Here is a 20177-nt window from a genome sequence, read left to right as displayed (position 1 = left end):
CCTATTATGTGTTATGATCCGTTAACCCCGAAGTGACAATAATCGGGATACTTACCGGTGATGACCATAGTTTGAGGATTTGATGTATTCACTATGTGCTAATGCTTTGTTCGGTACTCTATTAGAAGGAGGCCTTAATATCCCTTAGTTTCCATTAGGACCCCGCTTCCACGGGAGGGTAGGACAAAAGATGTCATGCAAGTTCTTTTCCATAAGCACGTATGACTATATTCGGAATACATGCCTACATTACATTGATGAATTGGAGCTAGTTCTGTGTCACCCTATGTTATGATTGTTACATGATGAACCGCATCCGGCATAATTCCCCATCACTGGTCCATTGCCTACGAGCTTTCCATATATTGTTCTACGCTTATTTACTTTTCCGTTGCTATTGTTATCATCACTACAAAATACCAAAAACATTACTTTTACTATCATTACCTTTTGCTACCGCTACCACTACTATCATATTACTTTGCTACTAAACACTTTGCTGCAGATATTAAGTTTCCAGGTGTGGTTGAATTGACAACTCAGCTGCTAATACTTGAGAATATTCTTTGGCTCCCCTTGTGTTGAATCAATAAATTTGGGTTGAATACTCTACCCTCGAAAACTGTTGCGATCCCCTATACTTGTGGGTTATTAGTTATTCATTTAAATCAGAGAATAATGGTTGTTCTATTTATATGAGTGATATCTTTTATGGTCATGCACCCTTGATGAGTGGTCTATTTTTGTTGAATCTCGATTGTAGCGATACACATATTCATAATATTAAAGCGAAAAGATGCAAAGTTAATAATGATAGTACAACTTATTTGTGGCTCTACCGTTTAGGTCATATTGGTGTAAAGCGCATGAAGAAACTCCATGTTGATGGGCTTTTGGAATCACTTGATGCTTGCGAACCATGCCTCATGGGCAAGATGACTAAGACTCTGTTCTCCGAAACAATGGAGCGAGCAACTGACTTATTGGAAATAATACATACTGATGTATGCGGTCCGACGAGTGTTGAGGCTCGCGGCGGGTATCGTTATTTTCTGACCTTAACAGATGATTTGAGCAGATATGGGTATATCTACTTGATGAAACTTGAGTCTGAAACATTTGAAAAGTTCAAAGAAATTCAGAGTGAAGTAGAAAGTCATCATAACAAGAAAATGAAGTTTCTACGATCTGATCGTGGAGGTGAATATTTGAGTTATGAGTTTGGTCTTCATTTGAAACAATGTGGAATAGTTTCGCAACTCATGCCACATGGAACACCACAGCGTAATGGTGTGTCCGAATGTCGTAACTATACTTTATTAGATATGGTGCAATCTATGATGTCTCTTACTGATTTACCGCTATTATTTTGGGGTTATGCTTTAGAGACGGTTGCATTGACGTTAAATAGGGCACCATCTAAATCCATTGAGACGACACCATATGAACTGTGGTTTGGCAAGAAACCTAAGCTGTCATTTCTTAAAGTTTGGGGCTGCGATGATTATGTGAAAAAACTTCAACCTGATAAGCTCAAACCCAAATCGGAGAAATGTGTCTTCACAGGATACCCAAAAGAGACTGTTGGGTACACCTTCTATCACAGATCTGAAGGCAAGATATTCCTTGCTAAGAATGGATCCTTTCTAGAGAAGGAGTTTCTCTCGAAAGAAGTGAGTGGGAGGAAAGTAGAACTTGATGAGGTAATTGTACATTCTCCCAAATTGGAAAGTAGTTCATCACAGAAATCAGTTCGAGTGATTCCTACACCAATTAGTGAGGAAGCTAATGATGATGATCATGAAACTTCAGATCAAGTTACTACCGAACCTCGTAGGTTAACCAGAGTACGGTCCGCACCAGAATGGTACGGTAACCCTGTTCTGGAGGTCATGTTACTTGACCATGACGAACCTACGAACTATGAGGAAGCGATGATGAGCCCAGATTCCGCGAAATGGCTTGAGTCCATGAAATCTGAGATGGGATCCATGTATGAGAACAAAGTGTGGACTTTGGTTGACTTGCCCGATGATAGGCAAGTCATAGAGAATAAATGGATCTTCAAGAAGAAGACTGACGCTGACGGTAATGTTACTGTCTACAAAGCTCGACTTGTGGCGAAAGGTTTTCGACAAGTTCAAGGAGTTCACTACGATGAGACCTTCTCACTCGTAGCGATGCTTAAGTCTATCTGAATCATGTTAGCAATTGCCGCATTTTATGATTATGAAATTTGGCAAATGGATGTCAAAACTGCATTCCTTAATGGATATCTTAAAGAAGAGTTGTATATGGTGCAACCAGAAGGTTTTGTCGATCCTAAAAGTGCTAACAAAGTGTGCAAGCTCCAGCGATCCATTTATGGACTGGTGCAAGCCTCTCGGAGTTCGAATATACACTTTGATAGTGTGATCAAAGCATATGGTTTTATACAGACTTTTGGAGAAGCCTGTATTTACAAGAAAGTGAGTGGGAGCTATGTATCATTTCTAATATTATATGTGGATGACATATTATTGATTGGAAATAATACAGAATTTCTGGATAGCATAAAAGGATACTTGAATAAGAATTTTTCAATGAAAGACCTGAGTGAAGCTACTTATATATTGGGAATCAAGATCAATAGAGATAGATCAAGACGCTTAATTGGACTTTCACAAAGCACATACCTTGATAAAGTTTTGAAGAAGTTCAAAATGGATCAGTCAAAGAAAGGGTTCTTGCCTGTGTTACAAGGTGTGAAGTTGAGTCAGACTCAATGCCTGACCACTGCAGAAGATAGCGAGAAAATGAAGGTCATTCCCTATGCCTCAGCCATAGGTTCTGTCGTGTATGCAATGTTGTGTACCAGACCTGATGCGTGCCTTGCTATAAGTTTAGCAGGGAGGTACCATGGTAATCCAGGAGTAGATCACTGGACAGCGGTCAAGAACATCCTGAAATACCTGAAAAGGACTAAGGATATGTTTCTCATTTATGAAGGTGACAAAGAGCTCGACGTAAATGGTTACGTCGATGCAATCTTTGACACTGATCCGGATGCTCTAAGTCACAAACCGGATACATATTTATATTGAATGGCGGAGCTGTAAGTTGGTGCTGTTCCAAGCAGAGCATCATGGCGGGATCTACGTGTGAGGCGGAGTACATAGCTGCTTCGGAAGTAGCAAATGAAGGAGTCTGGATGAAGGAGTTCATATCCGATCTAGGTGTAATACCTAGTGCATCAGGTCCAATGAAAATCTTTTGTGACAATACTGGAGCAATTGCCTTGGCGAAGGAATCCAGATTTCACAAGAGAACCAAACACATCAAGAGACGCTTCAATTCCATCTGTGATCAAGTCAAGGAGGGAGACATAGAGATTTGCAAAATATATATGAATCTAAATGTTGCACACATGTTGACTAAGCCTCTCTCACGAGCAAAACATGATCAGCACCAAGACTCCATGGGTGTTAGAATCATTACTATGTAAGCTATATTATTGACTCTAGTGCAAGTGGGAGACTGGAGGAAATATGCCCTAGAGGCAATAATAAAGTTGTTATTTATATTTCCTTATATCATGATAAATTTTTATTATTCATGCTAGAATTGTATTAACCGAAAACTTAGTACATGTGTGAATACATAGACAAACAGAGTGTCCCTAGTATGCCTCTACTTGACTAGCTCGTTAATAAAAAATGGTTAAGTTTCCTGACCATAGACATGTGTTGTCATTTGATGAATGGGATCACATCATTAGAGAATGATGTGGTGGACAAGACCCATCCATTAGCTTAGCATTATGATTGTTAGTTTTATTGCTATTGCTTTCTTCATGACTTATACATATTCCTCTGACTATGAGATTATGCAATTACCGAATACCGGAGGAACACCTTGTGAGCTATCAAACGTCACAATGTAATTGGGTGATTATAAAGATGCTATACAAGTGTCTTCGAAGGTGCTTGTTGAGTTGGCATAGATCGAGATTAGGATTTGTCACTCCGTGTATCAGAGAGGTATCTTTGGGCCCTCTCGGTAATGCACATCACTATACGCCTTGGAAGCAATGTGACTAATGAGTTAGTTGCGGGATAATGCATTATGGAACAAGTAAAGAGACTTGCCGGTAACGGGATTGAACTAGGTATGACGATATCGACGATCGAATCTCGGGCAAGTAACATACCGATGACAAAGGGAATAACGTATGTTGTTATGTGGTTTGACCGATAAAGTTCTTCGTAGAATATCTAGGAGCCAATATGAGCATCCAGGTTCTGCTATTGGTTATTGACCGGAGATGTGTCTCGGTCATGTCTACATAGTTCTCGAACCCGTAGGGTCCGGGCGCTTAACGTTCGATGACGATTTGTATGATGAGTTATGTGATTTGAGGACCGAAGTTTGTTCGGAGTCCCGGATGAGATCACGGACATGACGAGGAGTCTTGAAATGTTCGAGAGGTAAAGATTCATATATTGGAAGGTTATATTCGGACATCGGAATGGTTCCGAGTGATTCGGGTATTTTTCTGGAGTACCGAGGGGTTACTGGAACCCCCAGAGAAGTATTGGGCCAACATGGGCCTAAGGGAGAGAGAGGGAAGCCCGCCGGGGAGGGGGGGGGGTGGCCGCGCGCCCCCTCCTGGGAGTCCGGATAGGACAAGGAGGAGGGGAGGCTCCCCCCTTCCCTTTCCCTCTCCCTCTCCTTCCTATTCCCTCCGATGGAAGAAAGGAAGGGGGGGGCGAATCCTACTTGGACTAGGAGTCCAATTAGGACTCGCCCCTCCTGGCCATCGGCCTCTCTCCCCCCTCCTTTATATACGTGGGCAGGGGGCACCCCAAAGGCGCAACAGACAATCTCTTAGCCGTGTGCGGTGCCCCCCTCCATAGTTTAACACCTCAGTCATATCGTCATAGTGCTTAGGTGAAGCCCTGCATCGGTAACTTCATCATCATCGTCGCCACGCCGTCGTGCTGACGGAACTCTCCCTCGACCCTCTACTGGATAAAGAGCTCGAGGGGTGTCATCGTGCGGAACGTGTGCTGAACACGGAGGTGCCGTACGTTCGGTACTTGGATCGGTTGGATCGTGAAGACGTTCGACTACATCAACCCCGTTAACATAATGCTTCTGCTTTCGGTCTACGAGGGTACGTGGACACACTCTCCCCTCTCGGTGCTATGCATCTCCTAGTTAGATCTTGCGTGATCGTAGGAATTTTTTGAATCACTATGCTCCCCAACACCTGCACCTTCACTCTGACCCCAAGTCTAGAGGCATTTTCCATGTCCACCCTCTGGCACGTCGATGATGGCCGCTCCTGCTGCTTCTGGACCGATCACTAGATCAATGGTCGCCCCGCCTCCGAGTGCCCAGCGCAGACAGACAAAGAGGGTTTGCACTTGTGATCCTGGGTCCAGACATCTTTGGTGTGCTTGGCCCAGCCATCCTCGTAGAGTTTGTTGACCTTTGGCGCCAAGTCTGGCTAGTTCACCTCTCCGATGCTCCTGACAAGATTCAATGGCGGTGGACAAAATCGGAGTTTACTCAGCCATCCTACTACGACCAGCTCTTCATCGGCTCCATCACCGACCCTCACTGGCGCCTGACATGGAAAACTTGGGATCCGCTTCGGGTCAAAGTTCATCTATGCCTTGCCGTCCAGGGGCAGTGCTGGACCGATGAGTACCTCGCCTGCCAAGGTTTGTCCCACAACTCCTGTTGCATCTTCTACAATCAAAAGCCGGAATGTATGCAACACCTGCTCAACGGCAACTCCTTCTCACATCAAGTGTGGCATGAGATCTTCTCATGGTGCAGACTGCCTACTACCATCCCCTACAACGACGTCCCATTCCTCAAATGGTGGGCAAGCTCCTTCCTCCTGACTCATGTGGCCATGTGCAAGGGATTCACCTCCATCGTCTCCCTCACTAATGGTGGCTGTGGAAACATAGGAACTGTCATGTCTTGTCATGTCGCCCGTCTTTCGCCTCGGCACCCAGCATCGTCAGACTCCTGCTCCAAGAGAAGGCCAAATGAAATTTGTGCTTCCCTCCAATGAGCTTCGCCGTGGGTCTTGGGCCTCTATGGTTTCTGCTTCCGCTAGCCCGACAACCCCATCCGATGTGGTGCTTCAATCTGCTCTTGCTGACCAAACTGAGTTGCTTCAAGGCTGGCAGGCACATATTGAGAGCTTTCTGGAGCGAGCAGAGGCTGCTTTGAGTAGGCTCTCCCTTGTGCCGGCTATACTGCATACCACACTGACGACATGGTCTCTTGGTGTGGCCGATGTTGGCACCACGAAGGGCGAAGGAGCAGAGACCTATGGTTGTTTCTTCCCTTGTGTTCGGGACAATTCACCGACAATGTTTGCTTCAACCGCTGTGTTGCCTACTGTCTTGGGCAAGTCCATCGCTGCTGTGCTTGCGACTTTGGTGCTACAGCTAATGCCTGAGCTTCGGGATATATGTTTGAGCCCTGCTTCGCCTCTGTCCTTGCAGAGGTTGGAGGTGGACTCGTCGTCGACCTTGTGTGAGGGGCATGTTTCGCCTCTGTCACGTGAGCAACTGGAGATGCCGAAGTCCATTGTGTCAAGGGTCCCTATGGTGGAGGATGTCATGTCAGTGGTTTCTCGGGCCAATGATGTCGTTGAGGCCAAATGGTTGGTGCCTGCTCCTAAGAGCCCCTTGGTTGATGACAACTACGTCAAGAAGTACAATGAGTTGTACGACTTTCTTAACAAATGGGTGGTTGATCAGCCTCGATCCGACTATACAGGTGGGTGCCTCCTGAAGGAGAAACCCAACAGGGAGAAAGCAAAGACAAACAAAAGCGAGAAGAGCGGCGTCATTCGGAAGGCGCCCGTGACTTCATGATGGAGGGTGCTTCATTTCTTTTGTGTGCGGTGTACTTGTCTGGAGCTTCGTTGTTTTGTACAAGTGTGGAGAATTGCGGTTGTGATGCATTAGGAGGGCCACATGTGCGGTCATGGTGTTTTGTGTTGTGTGAATAGTACGCATGTGGGTTGTTTTTATCGATTTTTACCCGGTTTTCTGAAATTAACTGAAAAACTCTATTCTTCTTAATTAATCGACGAGGCAAAAGTTTTGCCTCAGTTTCAGAAAAAACCTTACCTGAGCGTACAAAATGGAGCCTCGTTTTTATTATTCCAACATCTGGAACTAAATTATTGCACTGGGATTTCCCAGCTGGCCTGGTCCAATAGCAAAATCTTTGAAGAATGAGATATTCTCAGTAACTGCAGCCCAGTAAATCCCATTGAGGAACTTTCCCTTGTCCGCAAAATCGCAACTCAATAACTGGCCAGTGCATACAAAAATGGAACCTCGATCGATCCTTCGTTTTCGTTCCAAAATCGCAGTGCCGGGATATCTCAGCGCAATAAATCACGAAGGAGGAGTATCCTTTTCCTTGTTCGTAGCGACCCCATAACTTGCAGCGAGTTAATCACCGGATATCCATCCGGTGCGAGTGCGTAAAATCTTCCAACCCCAGTGTATCTCCAATTAAATAAGGCCAGGAGAAAAGCGCGAGGGGCAGGATGCAGCATGCATGCATGCATACGCGTGCCCTCGGCGTTTTCCGCAGCTCCAAGCACCCGCCTCACGCGCCCTGTGACGCACGCCCGCGCGCGGCCGAGACCCGCCGTCCACCCCCCCTACCCTCCGCCGCACCGGTAACCGACCGACCGAAGCCCGGGCGAGGGACAGGCCAGGCGGGCGTGCAGTAGCCGACAAGCAGCGCGCGCGCACCCGTTTGCTCCAGCTTTCCTCCTCGCCCCGCGCCCGGCTGCCAGGCACTACCCCGCGCTGCCGCCTAGTACCGCGGCATTTCCGTTTGCACCGTCCGCTTTTCTCCTCCGTACTCCCTGCTGTCGCTCCGGGGCAGTTTCCCTTCCCAGCGCTTCCGTCCTCTCGCTCCCCCTCTCGCTCGCCGTGCGCGTCGTCGTCCTCGTCGATCGTTGTGGCCGCGGTGGCCGCCATGGCCGGGCGTGGGGCTTCCTGGGGCGTGATCAGGGCGGCGGCGGTGCTGGCCCTAGCTGTGGCCGTGCTGGGAGGGGTCGTGGCTTCGGCGTCCAGGGCGGAGCATGTTTCTTCCCGCGCCGAGGAATGTACGTACTCCTCCTCTCCCCCCTAGGCCCTACCTACCTAGATCTGCCCCTCTCGGAGTTGCCTTGCTTGCAACGCTCGATCGATCGTCGACTCATCGTCCTTCCTGTGCACGACGGCTTCTCCGGCCCTTTTCCTTGATCTTCGCTCTGTGCTGAGCTCGCCGGACGTAATCCGTCCAGGTTTTTCGTGATTGCTTCTCGTGTAGAAGAAACTGCATATCCATGATGATTTAGCTCTTCCTTTGGTTCTAGCTCGCTAGTACCCCTCTTTTTCTTTCGAACCAGATTAAATTCAGTTCATCTACTCACTCCTTTTTGCATTGCATGGTCGATCGACGGCCGTTGTGGCGTGGTTTTGCAGTGAAGGCTCTGATGGCCATCAAGGCGGCGCTCCATGACCCGGACGGAATTCTCGGAGACTGGATCGTCACTGCCGGTCGTCACCGGTGCCGGTGGACGGGGGTCACATGTTCCGTCGGCCGTATCGACTCACTGTACGTACCGCCGCGCCGTTAACTAATCCTTTCCGTGCCGTGTGCTTGGTTTGAAGTTTTCTGACTCATGCATGGTTTCTCTCTCCTGCTTGCAGACAACTGCAGAACATGGGCCTGGCCGGCACACTCTCGCCGGCGATCGGGAAGCTGCGGCGACTGCGCAATCTGTAAGCCCTGTTCGATAGCACTACGTACTTTACGCTCATCCGTTCGGAACGCAGGAATACGAAGGTTTGATCCGGGTCTGGGTGTTTTCTTCCACAGGTTATTGCACCATAACTCAATCTCTGGCCCTATTCCCGACGCCATTGGAGGGCTGCCGCTGCTACGACATCTTTCCCTGTCAAACAATCAGCTCAACGGCACGATACCTGACTCGCTGATCAATTCTAGCAGCCTCTTCGTCATGTATTTCCTTTTCTCAGTCTACTAATCACTGTCTTTCCTCTTCTTAAATTTGTGGAAAATCTGGTATTCGCTGATGATTTTTACGTACGTTATGATAAGTTAGCTTGAAAATCGCTCTATTTCTCAGGGATCTGTCCTTCAACAACCTGAGCGGCACGGTGGAGGCTTTCAACATAAGGAATGTACTGTAAGTGATTTCTAGTTCAGTTCACTTTCTTTTTTCCTGCCCTCTCAGTCCACATGTGGTCTTGGAAGAAAACTAGTTCTGACCTGATTTTCTTCTTCTCTTTTCATGGCACATGCTGGAACGACGACAGCGTTTCCGGAAATCCGCTGTTACGTTATCCCGGTTGCGGAGGAAGTTGCGCCGCCTCCACAGTTTTGCAGCAAGAGATCACTGTCCCCGCACTAGACCCGCCCAGTAAGACATTTACTCTTCTTTGCCCAAATATGAAGAATCTTGTTTCATATAATATGGTAGGGTTAATCATGTTTGGGTTTCTCCACGGTATCCCATGTGTGCTACTTACACTCAATTCTAATTTGTTGCAGCTCACTCACAAAGCGTTGCAGCAACCATCAAATTGGTGGTGATCTGCGTATCAATTGGCTCTGTGGTAACTGTCGCCTTATTTGGAGTCTTCGAGGCTACTCAGCAGTGGCGTAGGCGGCGCCTCCGGATATTTGCTGAGATAGATGGTAACCACGTGCTCTCCAATGTTGTGTATGAGTTTGCATTGCTTATTATTTACCTCCTACATCTGGAGGAGTGACATGTTCATGTCTTGGTTTGCAGAGGAGGATCATAATAATTTATTGTGAGCTTGGGGTCTCCCGGCTCTATTTTTTATTTTTATATCTAGGTTATGTTCCTAGGCAACTTTAGTAAACATACAACATTATTAGCAATTTAGGGAACTTAACATTGCATTGAGAAAGAAGGGTATGTTACAACAGTTTTGTCGCAAAACCGATGGGGGCTTTGTCGCCAATCACACACCCGTCCTCAGATCTAGGGCTACTCTCCAGTCTGATTTCACTCGGCCCTTTCGCACATGCCCTACACCATGCATGTGGCTGATTTTTATAGTGTCTAGGAGCCATATGAGGCGTCAGCTCATGCACCATTGAAGGTTTTGTCGTTCAAGTGCTTCCATATTCACCATACACTCAACATGATTAGTGAAGCTATGTCGTTCTTGGGTCTCGAGCTTGAAGAGTGCATGATCATTGCCCACTAGTGCCGGAAGTCATCACCCCTTTGCGGCACACTAGATGTGGAGTGTGACCAAGAGAACACCTGTCATGACCGAGAAGGAACAATCAACAAGGATGTATTGTAGTGTCACTCGCAATTGATCATAGATCACACATGCTAGCGAGTGTGGGAGGCCTCGGTAAGCAAGTCTGGTCGAGGCCGATCCAACACCTATTATGGCATGCAAAAACATGTGTGGATCTATGACACCTTATTTCGTGCCCATGTGTGCCAAATGAGCTTCCAGTGTTGGTTACTCAGCAAGTTACAGAATCAAGCGAGGTGGCATTAATCAGAAGTGTATTGACCGGATGAGTTACCCGTCATCATATTAAATAACAAGGTCGTGATCAGAGTAAAGGGACAAAAGTTCCAAAGCTCGATGTATTTCACAGTCCAAACCCAGTTCATGAGCCCCTGCTTGACAATGCTCCTAAATCAGGACTTCGGTGGGACTATGGCATAGATGGTTGGCGTTATGTCAACACATGTTTCTTTGATCCATGTGTCCTCCCAAAAGTATGTTAAGGTCATGTCAGCCATGACCCAATTAGCGTATGAATGGAAGAGAGACGTCACATCATCATGGTGGTGGAGGTCGAGCACAACCCATGGCAAGAGCAATCGGTACAATGCAGTCATTTAACCATTGTGTGTGGAGTGCAGTCCCGAGACACGAAATGTCAAGGATGCCAAGGTCATCATTCTAGAGAGGACCACAAGCCGGTGGTTAGGCGACAAGACAATTGCACCTTCTTCTTTTAGTTCACTCCGCTTCATTGGGAGCTTTGCGAAGCCACTCGGTTTTGTATGGATTGTTTTTGGATATCGAAACTTTTGTTGATTATTTGTGCCCCGAATGGGCTCCCTCGTGGCAAACCATTCCCTCAGTCTGCATGTGTGTTGGCCCGTGTCGGTACATGGTCAGGAGGATCCCACATGTGTTGCTTCTCTCTACTTTGCTCTCATATGTTTGACTTTTTCTGGTGTGAGGCCCACACACATGTAACTTTCCCCTTTTTTCCCTATGAAAGAGTTCCAGATTTTGAAAGTTCAAATTTTTTGAAAGTCCAAATCATGAACTTTCTGAAATTCCAAAAGTAGACTTTGAAAATATCAAAATTTCTGAAAGTTCATATTTTTGAACTTGTTGAAATTCCAAAATTTTATTGGAAGATGAAATTCCGAAAGTTTAGAATTCTGAAAGCTAAGCTGTGAATTCTCGAAAGCTGGTATTGTAATTTCCAAAAGTTGCACAAAAAAAGAAAACTGTCATAAATGGAAAGGCACCGGACATGTGACCTTCAAAAATCGACAGTTCGCGTCATCTGAAATCGCTTGCAAGGGGCTATTAGCTCGGCTGCCCACCAGTTATCTCTACTCCTTTTGCACCGTACGGAGATGATACAAACACAAAAGAGTTCAACTTGTGGCATCAACATCTGATTCACAAGGACAAATGCGGATTTTCTTGGATGATGTGTGAGATCTCTATAACTGATCTCCTCCCATGTTCCATTAGCCACCATTTTTTTTTGCCAAAATGTTGTTTCTTAGAAAAAGTGAAGAATCTTCTCTTTTCACTCATTTCATCATATTTCCATGTGTTCATCTCCACACTAGTACCTTTGCAAAGGAAGGCCAATGCAATGTTCGAGCCAAGTAACGATTGATCCAGAATTCTTTATTGTAGAAAATGGCGGTTCTATCAAATGATTCTACAGATTAATCGTCTAAACTCATTTGGATTATTCTACGATTTTAATTAGTCGAATCTATGATACTACGACTCTCATAGTTATGATCTTGTGATTTATGATCTTATCACTGGAGTCCGACCCAATTCTTAGTAAGTGATCCTCACAACCTTGATGGAGGATATTACTCACCACATTGTTGTAAACTTAAGAGAAAAGGAAGTGTAGGCGGAAGCCTAGGAGAGCCAATCGAGCAAAACTCTTTGGTTTTCACGTTGTGAAGTGCAATTTTCTCGTATGTGTTTTAGAGAGATTGTTGAAAAAAGACAATCTATAGAGGTTCCCCATCTATATCCAATCGAGAATAGAAGCGAGCCGCTTCCGGCGTCGTCTTGTAGTCTCTGCATTCGGCACACGCATGCGCCCACCATCATGCCTCCTTCGTTCGGGATGAAGCCAAGTGAGAAACACGATAGACAAAGGAAATGCCCACTCGACAGGAGGACGGAAAACAGTAGCTTTGAAGTTGCAGACTCCATCTTAAAAGCTAGAGGGCTTTAGCCCTTTGGTTTTTCAGCAAGAATCACCGCCTTGCGCGTGCTCAAGAACAAGCAGGGGAACACCTTTCCTTTTGAACCTAACATAGCTATAGAGGAACAAAATATTCATTGGGTTGCTCACCCGTGAGCGAATGACACCTCTGCAACCCACACAATATTTTCTGAGATTAAGGGGGGCAAAAAACCCACCGTTTGTTATATTCCAACTCGAAGGTGACTTGGTAGTCAGTACAAATAGATGTAAGCGCACATGAGGCGCAAAAGAAAATTATAGAGGAAGGCACCAAGAGGAGAGCCCAAAACTAGAAGAAAGAAAGAAATGGAGGGAATGGCTGGCTATAGAACCAAACCAAAACCCCAGGAGGCGGACATCTCAGTAGCGAGCTCCGCTGAGCAGCTCGTTCCACCACACGTAATGAACCGCAACAAGGCCTAGGGAGAAAAAGGCGGGCACCAAAACAGCAGCTAGCAACGGAACATCACCGGCACGAACGAATGGTGTCGGATAGCCAAGTTCGTGCGGCAACACCGGTGTGCACCGACGAGTCTGAAAGACAATGCACCACCGAGACCGAAGGGCGTGGCATCGGTGTACCGCCGCTGAGATTGAATGCCAGCGTGCCGCCAAGGCCACCCCGGGATGTTCACGCAAACGTCATTCGGGCCACCATGAAGCACAACCCTGACGGAAAGGAGACACCAAAGTAGAAGCATACCGAGAAAAGTTACTCGCATGAATGAAGAACGTCTGATAGCCGAGTTCGAGCGGAAGCACCGGTGTGCCGCCGGTGAAGCCGAGAAGGCAACACGCATCGAGAACGAAGGGCGCAGTACCGGTGCATTGCCGCCGAGGTTGAAGGGCAGCGGTTCGTCGAGGCCAACACCAGGACATCCAGGAAAGCTCCACTCGAGTCGCCTAAATAATGGCCAGTCGGGGATCAAAGCCGAGGTGGAGATGGAGTAGCAAGAGGTGAGTCCTCCTAAAGCAGAAATAATCCAAGAAGATGCCCCCAAGGAGGAAACAAAGTAGAGACATCGACACCATCCGACTTGGGAACCTCGGGTCTGAGATTTCTCTCGGGGTCTGAGAGCATGGGGGTGAAACAATGCCAAAATCGACACCTTCAAGAAGGGGAAATGGCGGCTGCAGCCATCACCGTCGATGAAGTCTTCACCTAGCAATGCCTCCTCCACCTCACAACTAGAGCAAGCCAGCCAACCACCACCGTAGCCCCTCAACCTAGGCCAGCTTCTCACTCTATATCTCTATCTCTTGTTCTCATATCTAGTATTCTCAAAACTCGCACACATTAATATAGGATGATCCCGAGCCTAGTTTTGCACTTGGGTTCATGTGAGCTCTACATTGTTGTTTGATGCCAAAATCTTCTATGGATCCTTGGAACTGGAAGCTGCGCGTTCGTTTAAAAGGGTGCTCTTGGTTCACTACCCCTTTCTAATCTATGGAATGAAGTACATTTGCTCACAAGTTACTCTCTATATCTACCATAAGGGGGGATCCATCATTTGGTTCATAATCAAGTGCAACCTTATTGCAAGGAAACTGATATGACACTACAAGAAACTTGTTGATGTACGACGAAAACCTCGCGATGATGACACTTTTTGTCATGAATAAACCAATATCATTTTGTGATGTTTGTTCAAAGGTGAATCGTCTATATAATTGCAGTGAAATCGATTTGGAATCCATTGATTTGAAGTTACCGTTGTAAGAAATTTCTGAGCCGTACAGTGGCCTCTCTTTTCTTATCCAATGGTACCATAGCCATATTTGCTATTGTGCCTTCTGGATTTAACCAAGCCTAGCAATTATTATTGGCAACATGCCATTGCTCAATTAAGCAAGCACTACATGCATTTAACTTTTTCTATCCTAATACCCTCCCACATGAATCCTAATTTTAACTTGTCTATTTGTATTATCACACAATTTGGGAGGTTAACTATCACTCGATAGTCGTAAGGATAATCAAAAAATGATTCAAACTCATACTCTCATCTCAAGCAGACCTTGTCAATGACACATTTCTCTTGTGTTCAATGGTTACCCAAGGTATTTGCACGTGACTAACTTTATCAGGGCTGGAAAGAACTAGAACATGTTGGGTATCCAAATCCATGTTACCACACTATCAGGTATAGTTCGGTTACTCCTAATATATCATGAGTCATATGCTTAAGGGCGACTGATAACCTTATTTACCACATTCATCTCCTTCGTGTACTCATTCACTAAAATATAGATAGTTATATAGAGCTAACGTCTTTGAGATCTTTTGCCCTCCACTCCTAGCACAATAGTGGAGCCAAACATTATGAAAAGGTGGGACATAATATAGGTTGTGTTGTTCAACACCGAACTCATATGTCCTAACTACTAGGCTAATAGGAATAGCGTTTTAATAATACTAGTAGCTAACCTTATGCATGGTTGGCCTAATTGTTCTAGAGGCCCCGGGGAAAAATAAGAAAATGATTCGAGCATTCTTGGTTGTGACTAGATTTCTACACATATAGTACATGGAATATACATGCTATGGACCCCTAGCAGGCATGTGCCTCAGGTCATTACATTCCTCATCCCTAGCATTATATGTTCTGCTGAGTAAATAGGCAGTTTTTGACTAAATTAATCCACGAATAAATTACTAGCATGGCATTGTCAGAAAAAAACATAATGATATTCGATCATGCAAGCACATACTACGCTACTAGCAGATCCATCTACGTATAATGCTAGCATGGCTAAAACAGAAATCAATAGGAGCAGGATAAACGAGTTATACCCTCCAGTAGGCCACGCAGAGGCCGCAGCGGCGGAGGTGGTAGCAGCAGCGTCCTCGACGACCTTCTTCTCGGCTTAGAGCTTCTCAGCGGCAGCATGTTCTGCGTTGCTGGACATGGTGATGACGACGGTGACGCGGATGTAGAGGAAGTAGTCGATCGGAGGCGAGCTGTCGCGTAATCGCTCCCCAAAAACCTAATCGCCCCTCTCTCGTACAGGATCCGAGAGGCGGGGTTTCGTAGGCCTGCTCTCCCGTCGACCGTGTACGCGGCGGACGAGATGGGATCACCGGCGGCAGCATCAGCAATGGAACGATAGTGGGAGTAGAGGCAGATACGATCTGTTTCGCTTGACGGCTAGGGTTTGCAGACGCCCCACATATATACGTGCAGCCGCGTGGAGAGACGTGGGCTGAACCCACGTCCAAGTCGGTAACAGCCCACGATCTGACGTCTCAGATCGTGGTCCACATGTCAAAGACTCTCCATTCCAGACCGGCAAAAATAAGCGCAACTTGATAGCATTTTGATTATCACTGCTACATTTATAGATATTTGATCAAATGGTTCCCACCGTATCTAATAGATTGGTTATTATAAAAACTACTTTGATAGCATTTTGATTATCACTGCCACATTTATATGATTGACTTCTTCTATCTTGTACAACAACAAAGTTTTAGCTACTCTTTGCCAACCTTTGCTTGGGAAGAAGTTTATCTCCTCAATCCTCACTCACTCCCTATCCATTTGTTTTGGCCTTGCCACACAGTCATACATTGGTTAGGAGATGTGTTTGATACAGTTAGACGATCATAATCACCTCATTTTCAGAATCTTCTATGTATATTCTATTTTTAGTCATGTCATGGTTGCCTTTTTATTTTCCTTATGAAATACTCCCTCCATAACTTAATGTAAGATGTTTTTAGACACTATGATAGTGTCAAAAAACGTATATTAAGTTACAGAGGTAGTAGCTTACAATTTTTCCCTCAACACAATTGAACATTTGAATTCCTTCCTAGAATTCAATGCGAAATACCAACTTTTTCATGCGCTTAATGATCATGGTCACATAACTAGTTACTCAACTTTCTTGTGCATCAGCTACAGTGGGCATTCATTTGTTATGTTACTTTGTAGCACTCTATATACCTGATGACTGCTTATGGTAAGGGGTAAATGTTTTCCAGACAAAAAGAACTTAGAAGTAAGCCATGGTCATCTGAAGATGTACACGCTCAAGGATATCAAACAAGCTACCAACAGCTTCCACCCAAATAACATCTTGGGGCATGGAGGATTTGGGATAGTATACAAGGGTATTTTGCTTGATGGCACCATTGCAGCTGTGAAAAGGTTGAGGGAATTTGTTTCTGCTGGTGAAGTTCAATTCCACACAGAAGTTGAAGTCATGAGCTTGGTTGTTCACCGCAACCTCATTAATCTAATTGGGTTCTGCTCTGAAGATAATGAGAGGATCCTTGTATACCCTTACATGCTAAATGGAACTGTTGCTTCCAAATTACAAGGTTAGTTTATCATTATGTATCTTTATATACGCATAGATGTGGGTTATATAATATATCCTATTTTTAATCAAAAACTATAATGCACTTCCTTCATATGACAAGTAATAGAAATTCATGGTTGACCTAATTGGTTGCCTAGCTTGTGTTTTCATCACTGTTTTTATATCAAGATAACCAAGGTAAATACTACATACGTTCTTTTCCCTTTGCCATTTTGAGCAACCGCACAAGCTTGGAGATAAATACTTGACACCTGCTTGTACTAATTACTGATTTGAAAATCATTAACTTGTAAAAGGGGCTGTATTTTATATGGTTATCCATTAGTACTAAATTTCTTATGACAAAAATAAATACTTCTATGTATAATCAAAGTTTTGAAAAAGGTTGACTGCATTTGTTTTATAACAATAAGTAAGAAAGAGCAGAGTTACAAAGTATGATGGAACCTAGTATATATCAGGCAACAATCACTCGGTTTCATCCAAGAAGAAGCTGAGGGATTATTATGACTCTAACAAATAGTTAGTGTCAGATTCATTCATAAAATATCTTGGTGCACATCAACATGTCCAGTGAAAAATGCAAATGTGTGAAAATTCTTGAACAGTCAATGATTTGTTACTCTGCGAACAAAGGATAATACATTGGACTAATTAGTTGATTATATGTTGTGTTGCTAATAAAAAAATCACTTTTATTACTCTTTCTCTGCAGACTCTATTCGTACTTGTTTTCAGAATGAAGTTATTTTATTTTATTTTTACTATTAGCAAATTGAGCAAAGTGTTTTCCGTGGGTTTTGTCAGCATATGTGAGCGGAAGACCTGCGTTAGACTGGGCAGGGAGAAAGAAGATTGCGCTTGGCGCGGCGCGAGGGCTCGCCTATTTGCATGAGCGGTGTGATCCAAGAATAATCCATCGCGACATAAAAGCGTCCAATATTCTTCTTGATGAACATTTTCAAGCGATAGTCTCCGATTTTGGGCTGGCAAAGCTCTTGGGTCAAGGGCAGTCCCATGTTTTCACAGCAATCCGTGGGACATTTGGGCGTATCGCTCCTGAGTATCTGTTGACAGGTGAATCATCGGATAAGACCGATGTTTTCGCGTATGGACTCTTGTTGATCGAGCTAATGACTGGTCGAAAAAGGTTGGACGTTAATCCGGATGAGTTTGAGAAGGGAGGAGTGGTTGATTGGGTAAGTCCTTCCTTTTGTGCCAAATGCATTACATTTCTTCTTGGTAAACATGATGTCTCTTTAGGTCATTCTTGCCATTACATTTCTGATTGAACACGTACGGAAGAAACACTACATCTCTTATTACTCTTATATATCTTAATTATTAACTTATGAGCATTACTGTCAATCTTTTGCCATTTTTAGGAATGTAAATCTTTATCTTCGATTAAGGGAACAAGCAACTCATATACTCCATTAGTACTACAGAACATTACAATGTTTTTTCTTAGGATCAAATAAACCTTTTCACATAATATCCAAGAGTTGAAGAACTTGTTGCGCAAAATGTGCCATGAACGGCCATTGATCTCACATGGATGTGTGATGGTCTTCCTGCAGGCAAGGCAGCTCCTTAACGATGGCCTGCTGAGCTCGTTCGTGGACGAGAGGCTGAAGTACAACTACAACTACGCCGAGGCGGAGGAGATGGTCCAGCTAGCCTTGCTCTGCACAATGTACAGGGCAGCCCACCGCCCAAGGATGTCTGAAGTCGTCAGGATGCTGGAGGGAGATGGGTCGGTCGCGGGGAGATGGGAGAGATTGAAGGATGTCAAGGCACCGGAGCACGGAATGGAAACCCCCAAGATTGTGCTGTCTCCTGCGCATTACAGTGAAGAGGAGCATAACTCCGTGGAGCTGGAGGCAGTTCAGCTCTCTGGGCCAAGGTGATCTCGTAACCATTTGACATGCCAGGGAACATATCTGGGTTTCCCACCCGTTTACCGTGATGCCGCGCTCCCGCCCGTCGGAAAGACTTGCGATGGTCATAAACGTTTTCTGAAACGACTTGGATTGATGAACCATGCATGACATAATAATTTAGCGCCTGTCAATAAATCTCTGAGGAGACATAGAGACAAAATTTCAGTTAATATTTTCTGCCCTCTGCCACCACCCTTTTATCTTAGAACTTTCGTGACATGTTTTTTTTTCTTGAAATTTTCATCACCAATCATGGTTTTCCAAACTTCGAAATGGAGGGAGCGTGGCACAGCCGTCTTGGGTGGTAGCACAATTGTGCGTATAGCCCCCCTAGGTTAAAAGAGTGCATATATCCAATTGGCGGAAAGAAAACAGAACTGAATATAGAAAATATTTCTGTAGGTATATTATTTCCCCCCTACCAACTGTTCATTTCTTCTTCTCACAAAAACCAAAAAAACTCAAAGCTTCTGTCTTAATCTTATCAAGCTTACTAAGGCTGACTGTAGTCACACTTAATTTTTCTTTCTCGGGATTTTTAATGACTATTAGTAGCATTAGGTGGAACATTTGGCATGTTAGTGTACCCAAACAGCTGACAGACAACACCCTGCCGCAAACAAGACGCAGACATTGTGACAACAGACACAAGCGAGCTTCAGAGCGCTTACGCTCTAGCTTGGTTTCTGGCTTTCTGACCACCGGCCTGCACGCAGAACTATTCCGATGCATGACAAAGCATCACAAGCCCAGAGCGGTGAAGTACAGAGCCATGGACCACGTGCCTGATCCGTGTGTTGGAGCAATCAGAGATGCTGCTGGTTCCTAGCGTAGCGTTAGTGGTAGTGAACTGGGGATGGCAACGCATGTCACTAGCTTCCGTTTTCCAGTTCTGGACCCTGCGGGCCCATCACCCTCTATCAGCATGCATGCATGCATCCATGAAAACATCAGCTCACTGTTGCCACTGTAGCTGTTGCTGGCACTGAAGCTGGCTTGGTGATAGAGATGGAGAGGTCGAGCGAAGGGAGTTTGGCGGGTGCTGTTGGATGGAACGCTTCATTGGTGTATAACTGCCGTTGTCAATAAGGGCTCTGCTTCTGGACTTGGCCGGCAGCGGCGGGCACACACTCTCATGCGATGCAACCACGCATCTCTGCACGTTTTGTAGCTACTAGTAGCTGTTTGCAGGCCGGGTTTTGAGGATGATCCATCAGGCAGGGTAGCAAACAAAACGGGACTCGGCAGGCTTAATTCTTGTTTTATTCGTACGTGAGCGAGTGGAACAGGAGGATTCCATTGAGGAAATCAGGAGTGCGTTTGGATGTTGAA

General features: G+C 45.3%; 1 protein-coding gene across 1 annotated transcript; it reads left to right on the top strand.

The window, feature by feature from the left end:
* The first annotated feature begins 7855 nt into the window (after positions 1-7855).
* LOC123106195 (protein NSP-INTERACTING KINASE 3-like) lies at positions 7856-18962 on the top strand. The gene is made up of 10 exons (XM_044528446.1): positions 7856-8140; positions 8502-8634; positions 8730-8801; positions 8899-9042; positions 9170-9229; positions 9360-9463; positions 9595-9741; positions 16562-16900; positions 17710-18101; positions 18483-18962. Exons 1-10 carry the CDS (start codon positions 8011-8013, stop codon positions 18810-18812), a joined length of 1851 nt encoding a protein of 616 aa, XP_044384381.1. The 5' UTR covers positions 7856-8010; the 3' UTR covers positions 18813-18962.
* Positions 18963-20177: the final 1215 nt, after the last annotated feature.

The sequence above is a fragment of the Triticum aestivum genome, chromosome 1A (assembly GCF_018294505.1).
Source record: "Triticum aestivum cultivar Chinese Spring chromosome 1A, IWGSC CS RefSeq v2.1, whole genome shotgun sequence".
Taxonomy (NCBI): domain Eukaryota; kingdom Viridiplantae; phylum Streptophyta; class Magnoliopsida; order Poales; family Poaceae; genus Triticum; species Triticum aestivum.
Note: the sequence above shows the minus strand (reverse complement) of the source record. Positions and strands in the feature narration are given on the sequence as shown.